Source organism: Ceratocystis lukuohia (assembly GCF_044167205.1).
Source record: "Ceratocystis lukuohia strain C4212 chromosome Unknown Supercontig2_pilon, whole genome shotgun sequence".
Taxonomy (NCBI): domain Eukaryota; kingdom Fungi; phylum Ascomycota; class Sordariomycetes; order Microascales; family Ceratocystidaceae; genus Ceratocystis; species Ceratocystis lukuohia.
In genome coordinates this window covers 3,350,817-3,377,800 of record NW_027263521.1, presented here as the reverse complement: position 1 = coordinate 3,377,800, position 26,984 = coordinate 3,350,817, and the positions used below count along the sequence as shown (strand labels likewise).

Sequence of the window (26,984 nt, the reverse complement as noted above, 5' to 3'; positions counted from 1 at the left end):
TCTATGTCTTCAGCTTGATATACTAGGACAGATAGGAATCCGTGATTTCTCATAAACTATGGCACCTGATACAGGGGCTGCTGCTGCGCCTGTTGATATTTGGATCCCAGATGTCCAGGTTCTCTTCTGCTTCCTCCTGGGCGCTGGCGTTTTGTTTGGTCTGATTACATGGGCTGTATTCAAGCTCGCGGCACCATCTACATATAAGCCGGCGGGGCATGCGGCCGATGAGCATGTGCAGGTCATTGTCATGGGCGATATCGGCCGCAGCCCGCGTATGCAATACCACGCTATCAGCTTCGCAAAGCATGGGTACAATGTTGATCTAATTGGCTACAAAGGTGAGTGGCCATACTTCCATGTGCCGCCGCATCTCGATGTATATCTGACTTTTCTCATTAGAAACTGCACGCCATCCTAGTCTGATTGGAAAGCCAAATGTCCACCTGTTCAGTCTCCGGCACACGCCTGAGTGGCTGGCTTGGTCGACGGGGCTGCTTGTTCTCCCAATTCGTGTTCTGTATAGTTCGTTTGCTCTCTTTCAGGCCATGGCCTATAGGACAGCTGCCCCCAAGTGGATTATCATCCAGGTATGCACAAAGTCCGTCGCATCTTTGCCACAACATCCACTGACGTGCTCTATCAGAACCCCCCTTCGATACCAACTTTCCATATCACACTCGTTGTGGCATGGTTGCGTGGCAGCAAGGTCATTATTGATTGGCACAATTATGGCCACACTATCATGGCCCTAAACCGGAGTAAAAGAAATCCCGGCGTGATATTCTACCGTTACTATGAAACCATGTTGGGCCGGATGACTGGTAGTCTCAACCTGACTGTGACCCGTGCCATGGCGCGCCAACTCATCGTTGCCCCCTACTATATCACTTCGCCTATACTCACCTTGCATGACCGGCCTGCTTCAACCTTTAAGCCTATACAATCTGCCGCACAGCGCCAGCAACTGCTCTCTGCTATCACCCCAACGCAGCCGCATGCGGCACGCATTACCTCTGGTGCCATGCGCCTCGTTGTCAGTAGTACGTCATGGACACCCGATGAGGACTTTGGCCTTTTCCTTGAAGCCCTTGTATCCTTCGCTGCCGTTGCACCAACCACTGAACTACTCGTCATCGTCACTGGCAAGGGCTTGCAGAAAGCTGAATTTGAGCGGTTGATCGCTAAGCTCACGGATACTGGCACACTTGCGCATGTTACCATAATGACTGCTTGGCTGTCAACAGCAGATTACGCAAGTCTGCTTTCATGTGCTGACCTAGGCGTGTGCTTGCACAAGTCATCATCGGGCGTCGACCTTCCTATGAAGGTTGTCGACATGTTTGGCGCCGGCATCCCGGTGGCAGCATACTCGGCCTACGAGAGTTTCAGTGAGCTGGTAAAAGATGGTCGCAATGGCCGTGGCTTCACGACGTCAGCAGAATTAGCCGATATTCTCGTCAGGTTGATGGCACCCGGCGGCCAGGCAGAGCTGGCGAAGCTAAAGAGCGGGGCAGTCGAGGATGGGAGTCTGGGGTGGGATGAGCAGTGGGATAATGTCCTGGGCCGAGCCCTGGGGATTGTTACCTGAGAAAAGAAAACAGGGAGGGAAAAGGCCGATAGTTGATTAAAGAATGAGTATTGGGAAAAAACGAGACGTTAATTTGTAGTTCTAAACTAGACGCGTCCATTATCTGACGTCATCATAGTCGGCGTGCGTGCCATCATTGATATCTATACAAAACACCAAGTCCACCACTTTTTTAGCAACACGAAAGCACAGTACACAGGTAAAAAATTGCTAACACAGGCCGGTATATGTAGTAAACTAGTATCACTAGCAGTAAAATGAGTTTTTGGATATCAATCAATCAGCCTAGCAAAACAAGAGACAAAAATAAACGCTTGAATAGCGGACAGTCTGTAGAGTTGGACGCTGGATTAGTTGGGGGAGCGTGAATGAAGGAGCGGACAACTGGCCACCAAGCTTCAAGAGATGAGTGGGAAGCCTTGAAGTAGTGTTTCCCGGCCGGCGTGGGGTTTTTTTCAACAAGATAGACGTTGCTGTCACCGCTTTTCGTGTCTAGTCACACCACATGTTGTCTCGATCCTCTTGGGGTTAAAAACGTGAGTGAGGGTTAAAAGAATAATCAAGTGAAAAAAGGAGCCGGAAATGTCACCAAGACAAACAGGCAAGAGCAAAACGACGTAAGCGAGCATCAAAAGATGAGAAAATGACTAGGAACGTGTTGTGTTTTTTTGATTTTTTTCTTTTTTTTTGATTGGGCTCTTTTCGAAAAGCTGACTACTACTCTTCGCCCAAGCTTTCGCGAACACACTTGCGGCAGCGCTTCCGGTACTCGCGGTGCTTGCCGTCCCGCTCCTCACGGAGCAGGCGTGCAGCCTCAACGTTGGCGGGAGACTCATCGTTGGGGCTGTGAAAGAGGCTGACGACACTAAGTAGGATGGTCTCGGGGGTCTGCACGGGCGACCAGCGCTCAGAAGCGGCTTCGTAGCCATACTGGTCCTCCTCGGGTGGGTGTAGGATAGAGATGCACAAGCGGCCATCCTCATAGATGTTGGGGTGGAAGGGGATGGGGGTTTGGAAGGTAAGCTGCGGCGGCATCAGTGGGTACGAGGGTGGAAAGGTAAGGTGGGCGCGGAAGTTTCCTCCTGTAGGTGGGGAGAAGAGCGGTTTATTAGTATTCGTGTTTCCGGGGAAGTAGAGAGAAAGAGAGCAAGGTGTAGTAGTATAGCGCTGATATCGTAATAGAGCAACGCAATATGAAGAGCATGAAAGGAGACAATGGACGACGCGCCAAGGAACACTCACCACCGTAGTACTTGCAGTCATCGTTTATCATGAGCATCACTTCCCACACAAAAATATTGTTGTCGTTGACGAGACCAACGGAAATACCAGGCAACTCAGTCTGGCGTTGCATCTCCTTGAGTTGTCGTCTAAGCAGCGCACCGGCGGCGGCAGCCTCAGAGCTCGACATTATGATTGTGACTTGGTGTGACGAAGAGAGAGAGGCGGCGGAAGTAGTTTTGACAAGAGCGTCGGAGCACGAGAAACGTGGTAGGCGGGGTTGGCCGTTATTGAGCGACGGGGCTGGATAGGTTCGGGGTCAGGGTCGGGGGTCGGAGGGGCGATAGAATGGTGGGGGTCAAGATAGATCGTTGGCTTGCTTGCCCGTTGGCGTTGCGGCTGTGGATACGGTTGCGGCTTGGTTGGTTAAGTAGAGATGCTGCAAGAATAGCGACGAACACAAGATTTGGAATGAACAGTTAATGGCAACAATCAGCGCGCAGCACGGAAAGGAAGCGGTGTTAAAGATTGATGGTAGCACGGCAAATGGGTGTTGATGGAAGTACGACAGCCAGCAGGATGCTCTTGTGTTTTGGGGGAGGGGTTGATTTTTGAATGGGTCTAGTCCGTCCCTGCTTAGTGGACAAAGAGCTTTGTGCCCACAGCACAGAAGAATAATAAGGAATGGGTGATAGGATTGATAGTGGATTGGGAGAGGGGAGAGGGAGAGGGCTTCTCTCTTGATAGGCGCTGGCTGAATTGGAAGACTGGCTATTAATGGCAAGGCAAGCGCTGGAAAATAAATGATGGTTTAATTTACTGATATCGTTGTTGGCTGTTTGAGGGCGATGAGGCAGAAAAGAAAGAGATGGCAAACGTGGCTCAAGAAACCAGACGAATAAATAAGAACCATCGGCTAATTATTTATTAGTATTCCTGTGTTGTAGTATTAGTGGCTGGACGGGGTTTGGATTTAGGCCATGCTTTAGGCTGGGTAGCCCATGCAGCTCCAGACTAAGCCTAAAGCAAAGGGCCTAGGGCTGGGCGACAAAGCCTACACAAACTTGATCCTTTAGCGCCCTTTAGTAGTCTTGGAGTCAAAAAATGTTTTTTTTTTTTTTTTTTAGCGGTGTCTTGATTGCTTGTACAGAATAGAAGATGCCAGAGGGATGATGGCAAACTGGAATCCGCTTGATCCAATGATTCGTTTCTATTTTCTTCCTTTGTATAGAGAATGCCATGCGATGCAAGCAGGTGCTGGACATACAGGATATGTAGATTTATAGCATTGTACCCGCGAAACACTAATCGGGCTACCTGGTAAGGCATCGGCTGGCTGTACCATATATTGTAATGTAATGCAGTGTGGTGTTTTGTCTTTCTGTGCCCTCACTGAGCGAAAGATGCACGCGGAATAGATGGGGTGGTTTTGGTGTGAAACCGCCTCGGTGGTGGCTGTGCGTTCTATACATTGCTGCCTCCGTCTCTGGTTCTTCATTCTGGCCGTTGGATGTTCACTTCTTGGACGTGCCGAACCCGCTAATGCCCATCTGTGCCATCATATCCTCCTCGTCATGCTCACCATCAATCCGCACATCCTCACCGTAGTTGACTTTTGCTGCCATAGCCTCTTCTCTCTTTACCTTTTTGCGCTCAGCATCATCCCGCCGGCGCTTCCTCCGTTCCATTGCCTCCTTCTCACGCTCTTCTTGCCGCATGGCTAGCCGCGAGTCCAGCGTCAACGCCTGTTCCTTCTTTAGATCTTCCTTCTTTTGTACCCACATGAGAATGCGATTGTGCACATCTTCAGCTGTCGCTCGTTTGACTTCGGATGTTTGGCCCGTATTCATTAGATGTTGTGGCGTGTTCATGTGGTCAACCAAGCTCTTGTTGTCCTTGAACGTTAGGTCGCAGGCCTCGCAGTAGAAACCAGCGCCACGACCCTTCTTGCCCACGCCAGCGCCGGCTGGAACCAGCATAGTCTTGCCCACCATGACCGATACGTCGAGCGCCGTGCGGCGCGCTTGCGTCAGCGTCTCATTGCCAGTTGGCGGTTTGTAGTATTTCTTGCCCGCAAGCTTCGCTTCGTATCGTGCCTTGGCTTCTTCACGCTCAGCTGCTTCGCGCACTTTGGCTTTTTCAGCGTACTCGTTGAGATCCCAGTTCTTACGAAAATCAGTATCGCCAGCAGGCGTCCCGTACGCGCTGCCATTTTTTGGATTTGACATTGCTGCTGTGTGTAAGAGTGTATGTGTGTGTATGCGTATATGTATTGTGTTGTCGTATGCGGCAAGGAACAAGTTGTCATCGAGTTGCGTGGAGACAAGTCCTAAATTAGCGACTGTAGCTCAAATTATATTCAACAATAGGAAACAAACAAAAGGTCTGTCGCTACCATCAAGGCGTAATCGCACATTTCTTTGAGCGCCAAGTTCCAAGCAAGGAAAATGACATGCAAGTGCCAGGTCGGACGGGCCGTCGAAAGCTCTTGACAGCTGTCAAACATTATTTTCTGTCCTACTACCAGTTCTTGTACTGGAAATCGCGGGGCGGTGATAAGATAAGCTTTTGCCCCGCGAGCAAAAGTTTAGCCTATCGGTCACGAGCTTTCTGTGTTTGACTTGAGTAGGGAATAACGTCTATTGCTTTGTGCAGTTCTGGCATGAGCCTGTAAAACACCCTTTTCCTCTCTTCTTCACATTTTCTTCGTCGCTCACCTGTAAAACATGCTGTATCTTGTTGGTCTAGGTCTCTCAGACGAGACCGATATCACAGTCAAGGGCCTTGAGGTGGTTAAGAAGGCTGACCGTGTTTATTTGGAGGCGTACACAAGCATTCTTCTGGTTTCTAAGGAGATTTTGGTGAGTAGATGGAGTGGCTGGAGTCGTGAAATACAAGGCTAATAATATGCTGTGTCATGAATAAAAGGAAACCTACTATGGGCGTGAGGTGATTCTGGCAGACCGCGAAATGGTCGAGTCCAACAGCGACGAAATCCTCAAAGAGTCGCAGGATGTTGACGTCGCTTTTCTAGTTGTCGGGGATCCCTTCGGGTGAGTTGCGATAATCCGGTTCTTCATTGCTTGCCTGAATAGTTGTCATTGTCCTTGCGTATTGCTGCGTGCTTGTGCTAATATAGAATTTGCGCCTTCCAGTGCCACTACGCACACCGACTTGGTTCTCAGAGCCCGCGAGCTCAAGATTCCCGTCTCGACTGTCCCCAATGCCTCCATCATGTCTGGTATTGGCGCTTGCGGCCTGCAGCTGTACAACTTTGGCCAGACAATTTCCATGGTCTTTTTCACCGACAACTGGAGACCTGACTCGTTCTACAACCGCATCAAAGAAAACCGCACTATTGGATTGCACACATTAGTACTTGTCGACATTAAAGTTAAGGAACAGAGTCTAGAGAACATGGCACGTGGTCGGCTGATCTACGAGCCGCCACGCTACATGACTGTCGGCCAGTGTGCAGCACAAATGGTTGAGGTTGAGGAGACAAGACGTGAAGGCGCATACACCAAGGACAGTCTGGCCATTGGAGCAGCGCGTGTGGGCGGCAAAACGGAAAAGTTTGTCTGCGGCACCCTAGAAGAGCTGTGTGATGCAGACGAGCTTCTAGGCCCGCCGCTCCACAGTCTGGTGCTGCTAGGCCGTAGATCACATGATTTGGAACGCGACTTTATCCGCGAGTTTGCCCTAGATAAAGAGAAGTTTGATAGAATCTGGGCGGCGGAGTATGGAAAACAGCAGTAAAAGGTAGAGTAAGAGGAGTTCTGGGAGCCAGAAGCAAGTGTTTAAGGCTTGTAGGGATGGCAACTCGAAGCGACTCCTGGCGTCTTTATAAAATAATGGGGGCTCTGCGTGCTCCCCAACTGCAGTGCCTATACCTGCAAATGGCATCTAAATGCAGCAAGACAACACTCACTTCAGTCATAAAAATATTGCTGCCCATTTGGTGCAAAAGGCCGACATCTGTATAAGGAAATACAAGCTGATATGTGCTCTATTTCCTTGATTATTTTTCTTCTTAATCTCAACCATCATTCTGAAGTATATCTGCCGATGCTCCCTCACCTCTGCTTCCTGCTGGTGACTTTGAACCAAATAGCTTGATCTAGCCCTCCTGGCATAACGGTTAATGTTGCCCCTCTGATCTCTTGGCCTCGACATTCTCAAGCTCAAACATGGCGGGGTCTTCTTCACTGGCTATGCAGTCTGTTAGACAGGCCAAAAATGATTAGTGGAATTAAAAGGGAAAAGTCACAACGTGCTACTCGTCCGGCTGTAAGGCATAGAGACCCCCGATCGATCATACAAATGCTATCCATTGTCATGGCAGCCGGGAGCATGGCCTGGGTGTTTGAAGGGTAGTGGAGCTCAGAAACCCAGCATCAAAATGTAGTTCTTAATGAGGCGCATGCAAAAGATTTGACTACGTCTAGAACAAATACGGTAATCAAGTGCAGTTGGTGTGAATCCCCATTTATTGCGACCATAGTTACCTTAAACGATAAGTAGATTCATATGCAGTTAGGGCTAGGGATGGCAAAGACTTGGACGATGACGGTGAAGATGAAGGTGACAATGATTAGAGTAACAAAAGCAATAGCAGCAATAGCAATGGCAATGGCAACAAGTTCAGCAGCCCCAAGGTTAACAACGGCATTTCCAGCGGCTTGCTGGGGCCCAGCGCGGCAAATCATTAGGGCGCTAGTTTCCGAGTCACAGCGGTTACTGGTGAATGGACTTTGTAAAAGGCCTTTCCCAGTCTTCTCAGCCCTTGTATTTGTGTCATATATCAGTATAAACATCGCACTTAGTGCACACAAATCCAAAGCAGCGCATGAACCCTTGGTCACCTACATAGTTCTGTTGTACAAGGAAGCCAAGAGGACTCCCAAAATCCGAAGGAAACTGATTGTCAGCGTCCCATCCTCTTTCTAAGGCTCCTGTCAAAGCTTGCCCACTGCACTAAGTGCCTTCTCCCCATCGACTAGAACACACCATCCGCCATGGCCACGCCCGCCTTCCCCCGCGACCACCGTCTCAAATGGTGATACGCCATCCTCCCCAGGCGCCAGATACTCCACGACTGCCTCATCCCAGGTGCCTGGTTGTAGCCACACAGCTCGCACTCCTGCCTCGTGCGCATCACGCAGCACTTTGAGTGTGGCACTTGGTGGCGTAATGATGGACACGCCTGTGTGAGTGGGGTCGGGGAGCGCAGAGACGCTGGACACGGTCGCAAACGATTTACCAGATACTGTTATGCTGCTGCTATGAGGGTTTAAGGGAGTGACGGGAAGTGAATTCACGAGGTACCAAGCGAAGACTGGGAGGTGTCAGTATGAGGTGGTGGGTGAGCCAGCTACCTACGTACGTACCTTGATGTCCAAATTTGGCCGGGTCCGAGCTTGCGCCAACAACGGCGAAGGCCTTGGAAGTAAAGAAAGCACGTGCGGTGGCATCGGTGGCTGAGATAAGGCTCTTCATTGTAGATTTCATTGGGTAGTGTAAAAGCGAGGTATCGGAGAGCGAGATCTCTGTGAAAAAAGCGCCTGTCTTAGAAATAAGGCAAACAAGTTGGGGTAAATATGGAGACCTATCTCATTGTTACACTTAATCTTCTCCAAATCTAGTAAGCAACAAGGCACTTGTGAAAGCCGTTGATATAATGTCATGTATGAGCATTCGGCTTTGGTCACCAAATAGGATACCATACAAATCGTTCAAAGTGTTATGAATATAGCTTGAAACGCTCGTTTACTTGAATACCGCCGCGAGTTTCAGTATTTTGCATGCGAAGCAGAAACTTGCCTAAAGATGCAATTCCTTGGAATTTACGTTTCTATTCGCCTACGTTCATATGTATACAAGTATCCATCTAGATCATCACTGCAGAAACCTCCCACCACACGCCCCGCAAACTAGACTCAACCCAGGAACTTGCGCATGCTCTCCGTAACTTTCCCGCAGTCGCCGTGTTATTTCGGCCTGCGTAATGCAACGCCGTTTACACAGGCCGCAGATGCGGGAGATGCCAGGTGAGAGTATTGGCAAGCCACTAATTGTGCATCCGGCTGTGCAGGAAAAAGAGACGCCGTGTTAGCCTCGTTTGCAACATGAGAAAAGATAAAATAAGACATAGAACAGGCCAGAAAGAGAGCTCTGTACTTACCAAAACTGTGGCCCTTGACACACTCGTAGTACCCTCCCATTTGCCACCGCAGCGCCCCATCACAGAACACGCACTGGTGCTGACCAACCAGGTTTGCAAACAAACCCCTAACACCTCCGTCTGCAGCAGTGGGAGCTGCTACATACAAAGGTTGCGACACGCCCGGCACCGGCGGCCCGCCCCCATACATCCATTCCCATGCACGGCCCTCGGCGCTAAGCTGCACGGCAGGCGTAAAGCGATCCTCGCCCGCATCAGTGGCGGGCAACCAGCCAAATGCGACTTTGCTTCGCTGAGGGCGATCGGGGTACAGGGTTACTGAGCGCGAAAAGAGCAAGGCAGAGGAACCACATGCAGGCGATGCAGCAAGTGCCCAAATACGCACACGGTTAGGGTGCACTTGCGCATCAGCATCAATTTGCAAATCATCATCGGAGTCGGAGTCAGAACCAGCAGAGGAGGATGCCGAACCATCATTTTCAGAGTCTGATAGCGCGCCTTTATAGGCCATCGATGGCGGGAGGCGTAAGTTAACAAGTCGCTCGATTTCGTTAGCCCATTGAGGAATGCTAGCAGTGTTAGATTGAAGCCAAGAGGTAGTTGCTGTTGCCGAGAGGCGGACAAGAGTATATTGAACGGTAGATTCATGTGATGGGTGGATGATAAGGCCTATGCGCAGTTAGTATGCCAGGCTTTGTAGGAAAACAGGCTTCGGCAGGGAAAAGGGGGCAAACATGCCAGTGATTGGATTTTGACAAGCGTTTTCTTGGCCGCCTTGATCAGGGTATGTCGTTCCACAATCAGCAACCCTGTGAATTGGCATCGAATCGCCTGTTTTGCCAGTCAACGAAATCTGGAACGGCTTCGCATGCAGTGGAGTAGCTATTATGCCACGGCAGGCCAACAATTCTCCATCTTGAAACACCGTATTCTCCCATTCAAAGAAGGAGTCTGTCCCGAGATGCAGACACAGGCCCTCAGAATCAGCCTCATCGGTCTTGATAATTGGGTCTTCGCCATCGGCCCATGATGTGATAGTCAGTCGCCGAAAGCCAATGTAATTTGTCGCTACGTAGCCAAGCGTAACTGTTGTGCCGTCCGCTGTTTGTGCCCATGGGCTCCATCGCAGGCCAAATGGAGATGCTGAGGGAACATAGTCTGGGTCATTAACCTAGACACACCTATTATCAGAAACGTCATCCTACCCCCTGTGGTATTTCGTAGTGCGCACTCACATCCACTTTCTCATGTGGGCCAGCAGCATGAAAGCTAGCAACCTCCTTGATCTTCCAGTCCGCCAGGCTTTCACCTCGCCTCTCGACCGCCACCACCACTAGTTCATCCATATCCGTCACATATGCCGCCAATGCTCTGCCCCAGCCAACCCCTCTCGCCCATGCCCACGCCTTCACACGATCTCTCCACCCCACGCCCGGCAGTGGCCCGCCAATACCCCAGAGGATTTTCCAGCGCTCAAACGAGCGCTCGCGCAACGTTCCTATCGGCATATCCTCCTTGTCTGGTTCTGCCTCGCCGTATACCAGCACTGTACCGCATGTCAGCACGGCACTCAGCACAGGGCGCCCGTTTAGGCCCAGGTCGGACGGCGACCAGGCCAATGCGACAATCTGGTTCAGCGAGCCGCCAAAACCCGTGACAGGGCCGCAGCCGTAGCCAGCATCATCGCGGTCGACGCCTGCGTCGTCCTCATTCTCATAGTCCTCTTCGTCGTCATCATCATCAACGGTGCGCAATCGCGTAGCCTGGCCCGCACCTGTGGCTAAGAGACCGGTTTCATCTCCTGGAGTGGCTTTTTCGCTCGTTGCATTCTGCGTCGCGATGTGCGCATTGATGCGTGGGTTTATAGCTGCTGGCACGGGAATGCGTAGCTTGGTGGAGAAGAACTGTTCACGCGAGACAGCGGCGTTGGGAGTGGCAGTTGCAGATCCAGTAGCAGCAGTCAATGAAGAAGGTTCTGTAGAAGCGGCTTGTGCTTGTGAAGCAGCGACGCTAAACTCAGGCAGGAAGACGTGGATAGACTCATCAGCACCGACAGCCAGCTCTGCATCGCTGGACCACGCAAGGGCATGAGTGTTCAGTGGGCGAGTACGCAGAGAAAGCGTCCTTAGGGTTGGTATCTATGGCAGGGTTAGTGTCTGCCGTTGACGTTGACAGCTAGAAGATGGGAAGCAATACTTGGTCTGTCATTAAAGCAACCTCAAGACTTTTCAGGTCCGCAAGAGAAGTTGTGGATTGTTTTGTGGAGGAAGCGGTTGAAATTAAAACGAACTAAGAAAATGTGAGAATTTATTTCATTTTTTTTTTTTTTTTTTTTTTTTCAGATTTTGAGCTCCACCAAGAACTACCCAAATCTGACATCATCACCGCCATGACTTGTGAGTAGCTAATAATCGATAAAGCAATGTGAAAATAAAACAGACACAATACAGCAGTGTGAAGCTTTTCACACTGATTGGCTCTGATGATGTTTCATCTGCCTCTACAGATACTATTATACACAATGCGAGAACCCGGACTTATCTATCAGACGACGCCAAACTCCATAAAATCAAAGCATGCCAAAGAAGCCAAAAAATCAGTAACATGGACATTAAATCACGACCCATCCTAACCCATAAGACCATGCTTCAAGCACCAAGATAGGCCGAAATGCTCCAGAGCGCCGCACAGCCAGCCACTACTGTTGCACCGACAATCTTTTTCTGCCACCAATTGCCCTCCTCGAGGGATGTAGCAGGCGCCAAGCGAATGACCTTCTGTTGCGGCTGTCGAATAGACTCAGCGGCCAGGGCTTCGGAATGCGATCCGGCGACAGACGAAGACGAAGAAGCGCGCGAAGAAGATGAGGATGAAGAGCGGGCAGACTGTTGCTTGTGTTTCTTGTCTTCTTGTGCGTCTTCCTCGTCGGCAAGTCGTCTCAGCTCAGCAATGGCCTTGCTCAGCTGCACCATTTCCATCTCCAATGACACATTGCGGGCGCCCTGAACCTCCACGTTCTGCACGTTGCCAAAGAAGTCTGTGATGAGACGTGAGCGAGCCTCGGGCGCTCCGCCGGGGAAAAGATCATAACGCACGCCAGGGTTGGAATGGATCTTGGCAGGGTCGTACGAGTCAAACAGTTCGCCAACGGTCTTTTTACTACTCATATCTTGGACCTGGTTTTCAAGGAACTCGAGGTTGTAGAAGGTATAGCGGTCAATAACAGCCACGCCTACGTCGTTATCGGCGTGGTGAGAGTATGACGACTGGTCGAGCTCAGAGGAGCCGGTGGCGATAATATTGGGAGAATAAAGTTTGCTGTACATAGTGTTTGCTTGGCAGGTATCGATCATAAAGAGGATCTCGTGATATCTAGAGGAGGGGGAGGGCATAAGTGTTAGCGATAGGCGCGCAACAGGATCAGGGGGGGGGGGGGGGAGTCGGTAGTTGGAGAATACTGACCTCTTTTTCTCCCACATTTGCTCGAATGCGTCGGCCAAGTCAAAGGCGCCGATTTCCTCGGCATCCTGGAACTTTAGAAACTCGTTGCCGCCATGGCCGGTCATGTACACTAGGATGTTGCTACGGTCGTCGGTCAGCAAGCGCTTGCTCCGCGGCATCTCAGGGTCAACGCGATCAGTCAACAGGCGGATGAAGTTCTCGACGGTGACCTCATAGCCACGGTAGTCAACCTCAATGTTGTCACCGTACAAGTCAACGGCGCGGTCGGAGTTACTGTAGACTGTTCCAGGAAAGGCATTGCGTGGATTACATGCCATGTCGTCGGGCAGCATAAGAATGATCTGGGAGTCGGGAATGCCCAGGCGCTTTACGGTACGGTAGATAGACAACACGTTAGACATGTGGCGGTAGTTGAACCAGAAGCGCGAGGTGCCGACAAGCACGGCCCAGTTAGAAGTGTGCTCAGCCGCGATTGCCGGCTGGGCGGCCATGAGAGAGAGAGCCAACAGGCCTTGAAGGACAGGGAATTTCATGATGAGGATATTAGTTTCTCGGCGGCAGGGTGCATGCAGTACAGCGGGGGATTGCCTTGCCGGTATAAGGAGGGCAGAGACAACGGAGGTTGATGTGAGCTGGGAGCCGTACTTGATAACGATATATGGAAGCCAGGGGGAAGCTTTGAAGCTGGGTCTCAAGGGAGATAGTGGACAGCTGACTAATGTGTGTAAAATGGGTTAGGGTTATTACAGAAAAAAATAAAGGAAAAAGGGATAAAAGCAAAAAGGAAAAAAAAAAAGTGTAGGGTTGTTTCCGGAAAGAGTTTTGCTTGAATTTAGCCGTCCAACTAAGAATAAGTCCAAGAGCAACCAGTCAAGATTAGACAACCGTTAGGACTTGAAGAAAGGCCATTTATCAGCCCATAAGCACCAGACAATGGTAACACTTTAGCAGCATGTGAAATTGGAGAACAGGAGAAAGAGGAGAAAGATGGAGCATTTGTTTGACGAGTGCGGGGAGTGAGATATTGATTGGCGGCTTGTTTCTCTTTTGTCTTGCTTTCCCAGTGTTGCCTGTGTTTGAAAAGCCCCTATCATGTCTTCGTACTAGGAGTACCAGCAGGCGTCTTTAGGAGACCCAGTCACTCAGTTGGTCACTAAAACGGACCTTGATTCCCAGCAAGTAAGCCTGTGTAATCGTAAGAGCATCGTTGTCTAAGGAATCCTGGGCAAAGGGAGGAGAAGCTATGCACCTCTTGGCAGAAAAACAGCTGGTCCATGCGTGTGTGGGCCGTGAGTTAAGATGAAATAAATTGGACAGGATAGCTATCACATGCAGAAGCGAAGGACCTTTGTGAAGGGAAAGAAGTGTGAAAAAGCTATGATGAAAGACTGCGGCCTTGATGACGTTGAGGGGAAGGGCAGATAGTATGTATGTGTCAGTCCTCCTCCTTTGCCTCTCGTTCCCTCTCGTTCCGCCATGCTTGTGACTTGTTCTTGCATGTGATGAGAATAATAGAAAAAATCAGCAATAGTAGCCTAGTAGATCGCTGCGGTGGCCCTGGGCTCTTGATGGAAAATTATAAATCAACTCAGTCAGCCAAGCGAAAAAAAAAAAAAAAAAGAAAAAGAACAGGTTTTTTTTTCTTTTTTCCTTTTTTGCTAATTACTAACTAGGCTTGGTTGGTTATTGTTTTTTTTTCTACGTGCCTTCCTCAGGATTGCCTTGATAGCCCAAGCCAATGGAAAGAAGCCGTCCAAAAAAGCACCGCTTTGGCTTTCCCGAACTGACGTGATTTTATTTCCTCTTTTTTTATTTCTTTTATTTACATTATTTTCTTGTTCTTTTAAAATTCTTTGTCTTTGTCTTCTTCATCTTCATCTTTTCACCACCCATTGTCGCTACTCGCATTATTTTCTTTTCTTTCCTTCCCTTCTTTCATTCCCCGTCTTCCGTTGCTCATCTTTCACCTTTCGCTTTCACACTTCCCTTCCCGCTTTCATCTCTCGCCTACCTTTCTTTTTTTTTCCCACTGCTTCGGGCCTAGTTCCGTGCCCTTCCAAGCTTCTAAGTGTGCGTGCGACCGCGGCCCCGCCTCCCCTCCCTTGTGAATTAATTAATGTCCAAGGGAGATAGAGAGAGATAAAGTCTGGCTTGTGACTTTTAAATAAGCCCGCCGGCAAATTTATATCCTTCCTCGCAGTACCGTCTTTCTCTCACTCAAACATAGAAACACACCGGCAACCATTATTGCAGTATGGCAAAGCCCCCAGCCTACATATTCGTCGTCCGGTACGTCTTGCCTTCGCTCCCCTTTATCTGCCGTCCCTCCTTATTGCATCTTAACTAACTTGCCCTGCCACAGACATGGCATGCGCCTCGATGTCGCTGACAAAACCTGGGCCGAGTCCTCTCCCATGCCCTACGACACCCCGCTCTGTTACTCTGGTTGGATTCAGGCTCGTGCCGTTGGCGCCCGCATCGCTAGCATCCTTGCCCAAGCTGAGGCTGAAAGCGATGCGCCCCAGTCACCTACCCTCTCGCCTTCTATCTCCTCCACCACCTCTGCCCAAAAGCCCCGCCGCCGTCGCTTCAAGGTTGCGATCCACAGTTCCCCTTTTCTCCGGTGTGTCCAGACCTCCATCGGCATCAGTGCTGGTCTCGCGCAGCCTATAACAACAGGGCCACCTACTATGCCTACAACACGACGAGGCTCTCCAAATCATGTCGTCATCCCAAGCCCCATCCTCAAGCCCATCGGGTCAGGCTCTACACGCCCCAACTTAGACAACCTGGACAGCCTAGAGAGCCTAGACTCCCAGCACCACCACCACTTCCACAAAGCCATCCTGCGTCTCGACGAGTTCCTAGGAGAATGGCTATCCGCAGGATACTATGAAACTATTGAACCCCCGCCTAAATCGTCCACCATGATCGCAAATGCCAAAGCCCAACTCCTCAAGCGGGAGATATATGCTAAAAACTTTAACCAGTCTATGACCTCTCCTGTAGCCGCCTCCCACTTGGCGCCTTTGCTATGGACTGGTGGTAGAGCTGCAGCCAACACTGTTGCCGTGCCTGAGGACCCGTTTGAGGGCCAGGACTCCGACCCTGAAACCGAAGATCTGCCCCCTCCAAGACCACTGGGCGAACTCGGCTACATTGCCCCTGTCCCACACTATGCTATTTCCTCCAGTGACAAAATCCCTGATAGTTATGTAGCCCATGCTCGAGATTCATGCATCGTGTTTGATTACCAATGGGAGTCGTCCGGCCCTGACCTGGACTGGGGCGACGGCGCCACCTTTCCCGAAGAATGGACTTCTATGCACAACCGCTTCCGCAAGGGTCTTCAGGGCCTCGTGGACTGGTACTCAACTACTGAGGATGCTGCCGACATTGCCCACATCCGCGGCGCTGCTGAAAAGGACAAGATAGAAGACACTTGGTCGGAAGACGGCGATGATGACGTTGATATTGAGTCTGTTGTCATTATGGTGTCACATGGTGCCGGCTGCAATGCACTTATTGGCGCCATGACTCACCAGCCCGCACTTATGGATGTGAGCATGGCTTCGCTGACTATGGCTGTGCGCAAGACTGGCTCAGAGTACGAGCACATGTCGCCTTGGCTCCCTAATTCGGACCAAACCGACGATACGTCTCTCCATACCGTCAAGAACAGCATTCCCGTGCACCAGTATTATGATATGCGTCTTATTGCTAGCACAGAGCACCTCAGAACTGCATCTAGCTCTGCAGGGCTTGTTCGGTCAGGCGTAATCCCATCATGGAGCTTTGGCATCAACAAACCTGCAGTAAGCCGCGGACGAGTGTCGACCATGACAAGCTCGTTTGCGCCACCGCCTGTAGTGGCCCCCAAGATTCTGTCTAGGCCTGAAAACTCTATGTGGTCCCATAATCGCAGCTCATCGATGTCGGCGTCTTTTGGGCTGCCAGAAATCGGGCTGTTTAGCCCCCGCAAAGAAGATGATGCAGACTATCGCTTTAGCTCCGCCAACCAGGGCGATGTCACAAGCTGTGGCAGTGACAACATCAGTGGTGGCATTACTATTGGCAGTGGCGTAACAAGCTTCATGAAGAAACGCGACGATGGTTGCATGACTAAGAACATGGAACCAGCCCCGACTCCCGCTGCCAAACTCTCCTCTGCTAACATTAAGGTTTTATCGACGAAGAGTTCTTCTAACGCTACGTCAACAGGTAGACTTAGCTCTCCGCTGTCAACATCAAGCTCATACAGTGGTGGAGTTTTGCCGTCTAACAACCGCACTGCCACCGCAACAACTGCATCGACATCTATGGCATCGTCGATATCCTCGTTGCCACCACTTGCGCTGTCATCTAACAAAGGGAGCAGTGGGCTATGGGGTATCACGAACCGTAAGACCAGCGGCAGCAGTGTGTTGATGGAAGATGATGACGAAGACAACTTCTTCCCTGATTTTGAGAATAAGAGGAAGTTTACTCCGCCCATTTCGCAGAACACTTCACGTCGCGCCAGTCCAACGTTGGCCTTGAAATCAACTCTGAGCTCCATGCACTCCCCTCTTGCCTCTCCAACACTTGTGCCGCTATCGTCTGGCTGTCCTATGGAAACAAAGCCTGCACTTTCTGCGACAACGAATGCACTGCCTAGCTTTGAAATCTCGTTGACCTCGTTCTCCGAGACTGCTACCACAAACATGAATTCTACATCGACGCTGGCTAGCCGGGCGTCGCGGCTCGGCAACTCCCCCGTGCGGTCGCCCATCCACTCACCTATGGGATCGCCTATTCGCGAACCTCTCATTTCACCTTTCTTTGGCGATACGTCGGGTAATGTCGAGCCCGTGATTCGCTCGCGCATTTCGACGAGTCGCATGTGGGGCGCTCCTGGCTCATGATGAGCACGGCACTGCCTAACGCGTGTGAGGGGACGGGCTTGTAACAATATCGATAACGCCTGGAGACGTAGTCTCCTCTCCCTCCCCGCTCCTCCTACGACAAAAACACCAACACCCTATGACAGATAAACACAGCACACGCATATATACATACACCACTCAGCATGTTCTTTTTGATTCCCACGTTGTTTCTTTCTTTGCGCTCATAGCCATTTTTTTGTGTTTCTCTTGCTTATGGGTATTTCATTTGATATCTTTTCAGGCTTAATCGGGCGTTTGTTATCATGAATTAGCTAGTAAATCATATCTCTTCTCTTCTCTCCTCACATTGGCCAGCTGATTACGAAGCATCTACTTGTTTCTAAATCCCAACCCCTACTTTTCCCACATGTTAGAGGTTTACATGAAATACAAAAAATATCGCTACCACGGCAATTGGTGTCTGTAAAATGTAATGTGGGGAGGTCTCCTCTTTTTGCCAAGTAATTGCGTTGGGTGAGGGTTCATTTGTGTGTTAAGTTTGTCTGAACCGAGGTCTAGAGTACAGCAAACGAAACGACGAGTGGGCGGGCGTGTGATCGATTTTCTGTCCAGGGTTCCATTTCCCTTCATCTTTCTACCTCAATAGCTACTATCCTTACTCCTTTTGTCCATCCATTCACACCCAGCTGCCTTTTTCTCCAAACTGTGTAGTGCCCTCTCCGAAAAAGAAATCAGCAAAGATAACACGATAATCGTCATGTAGGCACACAAAAGGCCATTCACATGAAGAGGAAGGTAATGGGTAGATGTGGGGCCCAAAAGCTGGAGAGCGAGGGGCTCTGCGAGGTGGGGCTGAACAAAGAATACAAGATAGGAGGAAGGGAAGAAGATAACTTCTTGGAGGGTGAAGGCAGGCTAAAAAAAGAGACATGGGGGGGGGAGCTCTTGTTTGATTTTGGGTCAGTCTTAGTTATGTTTGCTGTCACAAGCCAAAAAAGAAGTGGGAAGGGAGCAAGCCTTAGCCGTGAAGCTCAAACAGGAAGGAGGGAAGGTTCAAGATTCTCCTCGTCTTTCTTTATTTTCTTTTGGTAGTTTCCTTTTTCTCATTCCCTTGATGAGACCACAGAAAGACTCTTGTCTATCATTACTCTTATTTGTATTTTTTTTTTGTTTTTGGCTTTGGCTTTTTTGCTTCTTGTTTGCGCTCAGAAATATTCCGATTTTTGGCCAGCTTCTTTTATTCTTTGCTTTTGCTGCAAACGTCAATTGCTGGTAGTTTCCCTGAAAGGAAGGAAGAAAACCCTGGGTCGCAACAACCGCGTGCCGAGCGCACAACCGACCGAAAGCTTGCCGCCTTTCCTTGATTTGCCTTGATTGATTGCATCATAGCCCACTTTTGCCATTCGCGACCTTTTCTCCTTCCCCTCTCTCCTCTTTATTTTCCACCTCATTTTTTTTTTCCTCTTTTAGAATATAAGAAATCTTTTCACGGCGTTCTCTGTTTTTGCCTCCGCTTCGCTCCGCTCAATCTCTCGAGACCGCTCTTCGATCTCTGTCGACGCAACCAAGACAGCTACTCTCTTTCTCTTGCTCGCACACACGCAACGCATAATGACTGCCTCTACAAACAAGGAACCCTCCGCCGCAGCTCCTGCCGAGTCTGCACTTCTAGCCCAAGTGCGCTCGTTTGTCGCTGGTGGCTTTGGTGGCGTGTGTGCTGTTGTTGTCGGCCACCCGTTCGACTTGGTAAAAGTGCGCTTGCAAACAGCTGAGCGCGGCGTTTACAGCGGAGCCATCGATGTGGTAAAGAAAGGTGTAGCGAAGGATGGGCTTCGCCGTGGACTGTATGCCGGAGTCAGTGCGCCACTGGTTGGCGTGACTCCCATGTGTGAGTTCTCCCTCTTTCCTACTGGTCTCTTCAGTTATCTTGGCCTTAGTGGCTTGCAGTTTACCTCGTACTGACCGCTGGCCTGTTTGCTTCCACTCTATAGTCGCTGTCTCCTTCTGGGGCTACGACCTCGGCAAAGACCTCGTCCGCCATGCGCTCCCTTCCAACACCGACGGCTCACTCACGATCGCGCAAATCTCTGCGGCTGGCTTTTTCTCTGCCGTACCAATGACCGCCATCACCGCGCCCTTTGAGCGGGTCAAGGTGATCCTGCAAGTTCAGGGCCAGCGAACACTCGCCCCCGGTGAGAAGCCCAAGTACTCAGGCGGTCTTGACGTCGTGCGTCAACTGTACCGCGAGGGAGGCCTACGAAGTGTATTCCGCGGAAGCGCTGCGACGCTAGCGCGTGACGGACCCGGCAGTGCCGCGTACTTTGCCACGTACGAGATTATCAAGCGACGGCTGACGCCTACCGATAGCGCGGGTAAGCCAACCGGCGACCTTTCGCTAGGGGCTATCACCGTGGCTGGCGCCTCAGCCGGCGTCGCCATGTGGGTTCCCGTGTTTCCCATTGACACTGTCAAGAGCCGGCTGCAGACAGCCGAGGGCAATGCTACAATTAGCAGTGTTGTGCGCGAGCTGTTCGCTAAGGGCGGGTATAAGGCGTTTTTCCCTGGCTTTGGACCGGCACTAGCGCGTGCGGTGCCGGCAAATGCGGCGACGTTCTTGGGCGTGGAGTTGGCGCATCAGGCTATGAACAAGATTTTTTAAAAACAAAGTGGATATGAGCGTGATTTACCGTGGCGTTGCGTGGTGTAGTGTAGTGTAGTGCTGTGTTAGTTCGATGGTAGCATGTGTACGTTTTTAAAGGAGTCTACTCATTTTAGCTAGTTCATAGAAATAAGCACATCTCTCTTATGTGGCGTTTACCCGTGTTAGCTGTAGCTGCAACGTCATATCTGTAACGTCATACTCGAATAAAATAAGTGTAGCACACAAGTAGCCTATATCTTGTAAAACATGCAGTTCCATTCAGTTATATTTGGCACAAACAGGTCATATAAATAAATAGACATGAATACACATTAGACCACGCGAGCTCTCAAGATGCGAGAATATATCAAGAAGATTAATTTCATGGTATGAGCGGCCAATAGATTAGGCGCGTCGTTTATATCAAGTAAAACTAGATTGGAGGAAATGGGCCTGGGGAGACCCGTGGGGGAATATAACGAGTGTATGATGTGGAGCACAAGCTACCCAGCTGAAGACCTTTGGGTCCAGAGGTAGCGGCAATGATGACAAAGAAAAAAAAAACCAGAACGCCCGCTGTACCAAAAAAATAAAGGAAAAAAGAAATCACTTCCCAGAAACAAAAGTGAAAAAACGAATGACCATGTCCCCAGATATCCCATGCCAGTAAACCCAAAATAGGCCTCAAAAGCCTGTTGAGGACAACCCATTCTTATGCAGATGCCATAGCCCTAACAAGACGCCGCCCAAGAAACAAAGAAAGCAAAAGAAAAAATAGGAAAAACTTATTAATGAAAGAATTCACAGACGATATCGCCATTTAGTAGGCATGGCCAGGTGATGGGCTGCGGCCGTCTTCGGGCACAGGGAGAACAAAGTTGTTCATGGAAACAGGGGGCTTGCCGGTAGACGCACGCGGCTTGACGGGCTGATCCGACAGGCACGTCCGGGGGACAACACCCTGCTGTGAACGATCAAGACGGATGCACAGAACCCAGCCATCGTCGTAAACGTGCAGCAGGCGCACCAGCTGGCCGGTCTGCAGCTCCATCTCATCCTTCATGGACGGCGTAAAGTCGAGCTTAACGCGATGCACAACAGACATGGCAGGGCCTCCAGCGGCAGCAATAGCAGCAGCGCCTTCAGTCTGAGGAGCCTCCTGGCCATCGGGAATCATATTCACGCTGTAGTCGCTTCCAGTAGGGCTAGGCGGTCCGGGAAGGCCCTTGTTGACGGGCAGGGTCAGATCAAGCTTGCTAGTGTCATGGCGGCGAGAAGCCTGGCGCGTCAAGGCAGGGGCTGCAGAGGCTGCAGTAGCATCAGTAGCTTCAGAAGTGGTGGTGGCAGTTGCGTCCTTAGAATCAGACTGGTTGGATTCAGGCTGAGCATTGTCCCCATCAGAAAAGGGGTTCTGTGACTCAAGAATATTAATCTTTTCAGCATTGGCACCAAAGGGGTTTGCAGCATTGGTCTCAGTCTGAGATTCACGCAGGCTAGTGGAGTCGGGGTTGGCAGATGAAGGAGTAGAGTCGGAGGGGCTAGCAGATGCAGCACCGGCAACATCCTTCAGAGGCACACTAGGACCAGAGCCGGAAGTGTTGCGAAGGCTGCTACCGGGGCCGGTAGGGGGAGCAGGCCGGATGGGAGCAGAGCCGTTAGGGTTCATAGACGTGAGGAAATCAGGCTTCTCATCCATCAGCCTCTTGCGCTGGGCCTGCTTCTTCTTATGTTGTAGGAAAAAGTAGGCACCCAGGCCAACAACAAGGATCAAGCCCAAGAGACCGATGACAATGCCAGCAACGCCGGCGCTCGTCAGGCCAGAATCCGAGCCCGAGTCTGAGCCAGAAGCACTGGATGTCGGGGAAGCTTCGGTTTGCGAAGCAGTAGCGGAGTTGGTAGCTATGGAAGCTGAGGTAGTGAGCGCACCAGCTAATGCCAGACCACCAGTGCTATCTGCTAAAGAGCCCTCGATCTCAGTGATCTGAGAAGGGAGACCCGCAAGCTCGTTTACAGACGTAGGGACTATAGACAAGGGGACATCACTGCTCTAAAGGGTGTGTTAGAGACAGACCAGAGCATAAGGGCGATATAGAATAGAAGCTTACACTTTGATCATCGACAGCCAAGCCTGAGTCGGATTCTGCACGCAAATCGAAGGAGTTCATGTTGGCGGTAGGGCGAGTAAGAGAATATAATGAAGTAGTCGTCGTAGTGGAGGTCTGGACACTGTCGTAGTTGGTCGGAAGGATGTCACGCTGGAGGACAGCAGGTAGCGGCAAACGCATTTTGTAGCTTATCAGACTATGGGAGGAAGCGCCGGAAAGAGCAAAAGTAGGAAGATAGCAGCAAGAATGAAAGGGAGACAGCCTCTATACGCAAGGGAGGAGAAGGAGAGCGTAGAACGGCAGGAAGCCAGCTAGAGCAAGCAAGCAAGTGCACACACGACACAAGGGAGCGGAAGTAACGTAACAAACAACTTGGTGATGGCGGTAGACTTGATTCGAGCCGACCAACAAAGCTATCACCAAGGCAAAGAAGGAAGAGAGCAAACACGAGAATTAAAACAAGTCGAAGACAAGGAAAGAGACGAAGAATGACAGGGCGGAAAGAAAAGGATAGACAATATATAAAAGACAGGAAGAAACAACGAAAGAAAAAAATAAGACAGACCGAGATAAAAAAGAAATAAAATAGGCAGAAAAAAGCAGAAGTGGATGATGCTATGGTGGGCGAGGATGGGGATGATCTGAGAGAGCAACCAGAAGGACCAGGGGTGAGGCAGGGGCCAATACAGGGTGCTTTGGCCAGGGACAGGGCTGGGAGCAAAGCGAGGGTCCTGGTGTTGATTGCGATAGTGGTAGGTGAGAGTTTTGGGGTTGGAGCAGGACGTCCACCACCTACGGCCGTAAGAGCAGGGGAGAGAGGGGGTGCCAATCTGGGGCCATGGCCTTGAATCACAGAGTAATGCATTGTGTCGCATGAAAAGCACAGCATATAAACAGAACATATAAACCAAGTTTCCAGAGTGCAAAGGAAAATAAGAAGCGAGCGCAAAAATAGAGCCACGCCTCAGAGGAGCAACTAAAAAGAAAGGCAACCACGGTGACGATGACGGCATGGCATGGCGGGAGAGTCAAAAGAGAGAGTCAAAAGAGGGACACAAGGGAAATAACTCTATGTGATATGTGGTAAAGACAGAGAGCGACGAAGATAGAAGGAAAGAGGGAAAAAGTTTTCATCACCATGCAAAAATAAGACAGTGCAAGACAGTGCAAGACAGTGGCTCCCGCCTGCTATCGCCAGGCTACCCGCTTCTGTCTTTTTTTTTTTTTTTTTTTTTTTTTCTTTACTCCCTCCTGCCTCCTGCCTCCTTTCTGCAGGGGCATTTGCTGCCTATGAGCGCTATAGCACAGAAGTGCAGCCGTATATACTTACCAGCAGTTGCAGTTATATAGCTATAACTATGCAAAGCTACAAAGGTACTGTGAGAAATACAAACGGCAGTTACCAGCCCTTCACCATCCCCGCGCACATGCACTCCCCTCCTCAACGCACGCGCGCTCTCCGGCCGGTGCTCTGCGATAACATGAAGTCCACCCTTTGCAGCAATATTAGAAATACACACAATGCAAGAAAACACCAGCAAAGCCCGCCCACCCCAACCACGCGTGTCCGCAAAAACAGAGCACAAGCACCCGACATGCCTCTCTTTTTGCCTCCGCTTCTATGAGCCTTCCATTCCCACCTCGTATGTTTTCTTCCTTTGTTACCCTCGCTGCTCTTCGCTGTGGCTTGGCTTGCCTCTTCGTCTTGGGGCCCTCCTCCGAGAAACTTCCAGAAGCTAAAGCCATTCTTTGCTCCTTGTCTCCCTGGGCGTGTTGCCCTATAGCCCAACAATTCTCTCATCAAGGCAGAACCAGAAACATGAGGTGTCAGACCCGGCCAAGCAAAAGACGGGAAAAGGAGAAGAGCGGAGAATGCTAAGCTTCCAGCTTGTTCTATTGCATTGTGCATACTGCTATATGGCATGCCCAGCCCAGATTGCCCAGCAATAAAGTCTCATTCTATACACTCTCTATATGTGGTGTGCTCACCCCACGTTACGCCGTGGCACATATCTATATCTCGCCCTTGTTCTTTGGTTTATAACACGTCTATACCACCCACAGCAGCATCCACATTCACGTCAACCGTAACCCGCACGCCGACCCTTCACTATCCCGTACCTTGTCGTGTTATCCTATTCTCAAACCAGTACCCACCGCCAGCCAAGACTTTTTGCCCGTGAATTTGTTTCTCCCCCCTTACACAGTTACATCTTTACAACGTGCATTAAGCTCCTAGGGCTTCTGTTTCTCTCTTATTCCCCTTCACTCCCCACTTGTGCGAAACAACCTTTTATCCTTACGTACCTCAGTTAAGTGCCGGGCTGGGGCTGGGCCATGTTAGCCACTGCCCTTTGTGTCTCTCTCCTGATGTGTCCTTTTTGTTTGTTTCCCTCTTCTTCTTCTTCTTCTTCTTCTTCTTCTTCTTCTCCTTTCCGCACATCTTCTCTCTCTCTCTCATGCTCTCTACCCCTTCTTACTGAGGTCCCGCTAAAGCCCGAGCCGTAGGCGAGCCAAGTGATGTAATGTAACGAACGCCCCACGTAAATGCAATGCGGTCACAAGGGAAATTGGGTTGTCAAGCCAGCCCATGGCGGGAAAGGCTATTTGCAGCATTTCTATGTTCTAAGACTTGTCTTGCATTACATACCAACACATCACATACCTGCGGGCTCGGTTGGACTTGGCCACCAAAGGGTCACTTCGTTGCGGTTTGCCCATGGCATTGATGTCATCTCTCCCACTTCGGCTTTCTGCATGTGACGACACAGATATAGCACATATTGCTTTTCCATGGGCTGTGCTGCTGTGCTGCTGTGCTTCCCCTCCCCCCATTGTTTGTCAAGTCCGCACCCCGGGCCTCTCGTTTCCTTTTTTTGTCTTTGCAAGCTCCCCTTCCCCCCCCCCCCCTATCTCCAACTTGCTAAGTGCCTCCAGGGTTTTTGTGCTCTTTTTGCTGTCCTTGCCTGCAATCCCCAGACAACACGGCTCATCAAGTCACAAGCCAAACCCGAGGCCGTTACAAGCAGGAATAATGGTGTCTTTCCCTAGTTCTCCACTGCGCCAAAAAGACTGCATGTAGCACTGGAGGACTCAGAAGGAGCTCGGCGGACTCTAAAGAGCTCCAGGCCTGCAACCCTGGCTGCATATTGACTGCAAACTACTGTCGGGCTCTTTTTTCTTTTGCACCTCAGTGCAACCAAGCACATTGTGATCTACAGCGGCTACTGAGAATGCATTTAACCAGAGAAAATTCGCAGGCGCAGGACATTGCATGCCAGTTGCGCATTTTGAGTATGATTCCCACAACTAAACCTGCACTAAGAAAGCTTGAATCCATCGATTCCATGGCTGCATCGTCATTTTACAAAGCTCTCAATCTTCGTTTGCTGGGTTCTAGTGCTGCTGCTAGCAGCAGTTAGCGCTTGCCCTAGCTGGCAGCTTATTTAACTTGTAGAGATACAAACAACATACAGACAGGGTCGTAAATTAACATGGATATTAAGGCACCAAGTAGTAGTACTACTACTACCATTTCTGCAACGGGGCATCAGTTACACGGCCCCACATTCAGGAACAAGTCGCCCCTAATTGGCCAAAACAGACCTAAGCACTTCTATCAGTGACTGACAGTGACGAACTTTAATGCTAAGGCGGATCGCCCACTGGCTTGACAGATGACGGTCTCTTTCTTTTCTTCTTGTCCTTTCGCTCTTTCTTCCTCGGATTGCCCATATTTTCATCGCGAATAATTCGCTATCTAGTCTATGCTATGGGTGCGGCTCAACCTATACCACGGATTTGTCCGTATGGACTCTGCACACTGGCTGTGCTCTCTTAGCCTGTTTCAGATCAAGGCGAGTTCTGGCTGTTCCTGGTACCTGCGTCGCCGTTGGCCGTGGCACCCAGCGGACTGTCCTCTCTTTCGCTGTTCTCTAATGTACATACGCTATTACTTGCCATCTCTGCGCGGCTGACCCCTTCTCCTGCCCCGTGCTCTCGGTCACTTTTTCCTTCTTCTCAAGTTGTTTGTCCACTTGTTGCCTTGTGTCTCTCCACCTGCGCCTTTCCCGGCAGGTGCTTGTGACAGCGATGGGCTGAACAAAGACCAGGCGACCGAAATGGACACCGAAGAAGTGGTGCGCTTTGCACTTGCAGGCTTGCCTTTGCCTTGCCCTAAGGCGCCTGAAGTACAGGATGGCGATCATGTACTAGTTGCATGTGGCTTGGGCGCATCCAAAAGCGTATTACTGGCCTCCGGCTGCTGCCATCATGAAGCACAAAATGAGAAGCCGGTGCATTGCATAACTCTAGTAGATAAAGCCTGGTGCGTCATTGATTATTTTTAGGCCTGCTGCATTTTGGTTCTCCTGTTCCTCTAGTTTGGCTTGGCTCCTTCTCAGCCTTGCTCTCGTCTCTCTTCATTTCCTATCGGTTTTGGTGAAGCCAAGTGAAAAAATAAAATAAAAAATAAAAATAAAATAAAGAAAGCAAAAACGTGGGCCTGTCGCATGTTTCATATTTCCACTTTTATTTTTATTTTCTCTCTATGAACAAGAGCAGGCCACGCTGCTCACCGTGCGCCTGCTTTTTGATGTTCTTCTTACGTGCGTTTCGCCTAGAAAATGGAATAACCGATGGTATTTCTTTCATGCTTCTGTTCCTGCGTGCGTTGGACCCTCCGTTCTTTTGGTGCACCTTATCCAACGATGCCGTGGTGTCCGCTAGGTTTTCCAATGTACGTAGTTTTATGGGCGACCGCCGTCTCTGCCAGCTGGCCGCAGATGCCAGTTGGCTAATACGAGCCCTAGTGGAGCTGTAGCTCGTCTCGTATTGTGCTTCCACCATAACACTTTACTTTACACTTTGATATTGCGGGGGCAATAGAAATGCA

The 26,984-nt window shown here is 50.3% G+C and overlaps 9 protein-coding genes across 9 annotated transcripts; 4 read left to right on the top strand and 5 right to left on the bottom strand.

Moving 5' to 3' along the window:
* Nucleotides 1–58: 58 nt before the first annotated feature.
* On the top strand, nucleotides 59–1,591 carry HOO65_020842 (Chitobiosyldiphosphodolichol beta-mannosyltransferase; the record flags this gene model as incomplete). Its single annotated transcript, XM_071006727.1, has 3 exons — nucleotides 59–341; nucleotides 403–590; nucleotides 647–1,591. 3 exons carry the CDS (start codon nucleotides 59–61, stop codon nucleotides 1,589–1,591), a joined length of 1,416 nt encoding a protein of 471 aa, XP_070861480.1.
* Nucleotides 1,592–2,308: 717 nt separating this feature from the next.
* Nucleotides 2,309–3,002, bottom strand: HOO65_020841 (Ubiquitin-conjugating enzyme E2 15; the record flags this gene model as incomplete). The annotated part of the gene is made up of 2 exons (XM_071007044.1): nucleotides 2,309–2,673; nucleotides 2,834–3,002. 2 exons carry the CDS (start codon nucleotides 3,000–3,002, stop codon nucleotides 2,309–2,311), a joined length of 534 nt encoding a protein of 177 aa, XP_070861479.1.
* Nucleotides 3,003–4,326: 1,324 nt separating this feature from the next.
* Nucleotides 4,327–5,040, bottom strand: HOO65_020840 (U4/U6.U5 small nuclear ribonucleoprotein component snu23; the record flags this gene model as incomplete). Its single annotated transcript, XM_071000172.1, has 1 exon — nucleotides 4,327–5,040. The coding sequence occupies one exon, from the start codon at nucleotides 5,038–5,040 to the stop codon at nucleotides 4,327–4,329; it is 714 nt and encodes a 237-aa protein (XP_070861478.1).
* A 498-nt stretch (nucleotides 5,041–5,538) lies between these two features.
* Nucleotides 5,539–6,571, top strand: HOO65_020839 (Diphthine synthase; the record flags this gene model as incomplete). Its single annotated transcript, XM_071006923.1, has 3 exons — nucleotides 5,539–5,673; nucleotides 5,741–5,865; nucleotides 5,968–6,571. The coding sequence occupies 3 exons, from the start codon at nucleotides 5,539–5,541 to the stop codon at nucleotides 6,569–6,571; spliced, it is 864 nt and encodes a 287-aa protein (XP_070861477.1).
* A 767-nt stretch (nucleotides 6,572–7,338) lies between these two features.
* HOO65_020838 (GPI-anchor transamidase) lies at nucleotides 7,339–11,204 on the bottom strand (the record flags this gene model as incomplete). Its single annotated transcript, XM_071006319.1, has 7 exons — nucleotides 7,339–7,597; nucleotides 7,823–8,150; nucleotides 8,203–8,361; nucleotides 8,997–9,665; nucleotides 9,795–10,167; nucleotides 10,232–11,134; nucleotides 11,193–11,204. The coding sequence occupies 7 exons, from the start codon at nucleotides 11,202–11,204 to the stop codon at nucleotides 7,339–7,341; spliced, it is 2,703 nt and encodes a 900-aa protein (XP_070861476.1).
* Nucleotides 11,205–11,644: 440 nt separating this feature from the next.
* HOO65_020837 (GPI-anchor transamidase) lies at nucleotides 11,645–12,991 on the bottom strand (the record flags this gene model as incomplete). Its single annotated transcript, XM_071000171.1, has 1 exon — nucleotides 11,645–12,991. The coding sequence occupies one exon, from the start codon at nucleotides 12,989–12,991 to the stop codon at nucleotides 11,645–11,647; it is 1,347 nt and encodes a 448-aa protein (XP_070861475.1).
* A 1,721-nt stretch (nucleotides 12,992–14,712) lies between these two features.
* HOO65_020836 (Histidine phosphatase superfamily (branch 1)) lies at nucleotides 14,713–17,362 on the top strand (the record flags this gene model as incomplete). The annotated part of the gene is made up of 2 exons (XM_071006458.1): nucleotides 14,713–14,747; nucleotides 14,821–17,362. 2 exons carry the CDS (start codon nucleotides 14,713–14,715, stop codon nucleotides 17,360–17,362), a joined length of 2,577 nt encoding a protein of 858 aa, XP_070861474.1.
* A 1,593-nt stretch (nucleotides 17,363–18,955) lies between these two features.
* On the top strand, nucleotides 18,956–20,003 carry HOO65_020835 (Mitochondrial carnitine carrier; the record flags this gene model as incomplete). Its single annotated transcript, XM_071006914.1, has 2 exons — nucleotides 18,956–19,232; nucleotides 19,336–20,003. 2 exons carry the CDS (start codon nucleotides 18,956–18,958, stop codon nucleotides 20,001–20,003), a joined length of 945 nt encoding a protein of 314 aa, XP_070861473.1.
* Nucleotides 20,004–20,805: 802 nt separating this feature from the next.
* HOO65_020834 (SH3 domain protein) lies at nucleotides 20,806–22,270 on the bottom strand (the record flags this gene model as incomplete). Its single annotated transcript, XM_071006746.1, has 2 exons — nucleotides 20,806–22,032; nucleotides 22,091–22,270. The coding sequence occupies 2 exons, from the start codon at nucleotides 22,268–22,270 to the stop codon at nucleotides 20,806–20,808; spliced, it is 1,407 nt and encodes a 468-aa protein (XP_070861472.1).
* Between the last annotated feature and the right edge of the window lie 4,714 nt (nucleotides 22,271–26,984).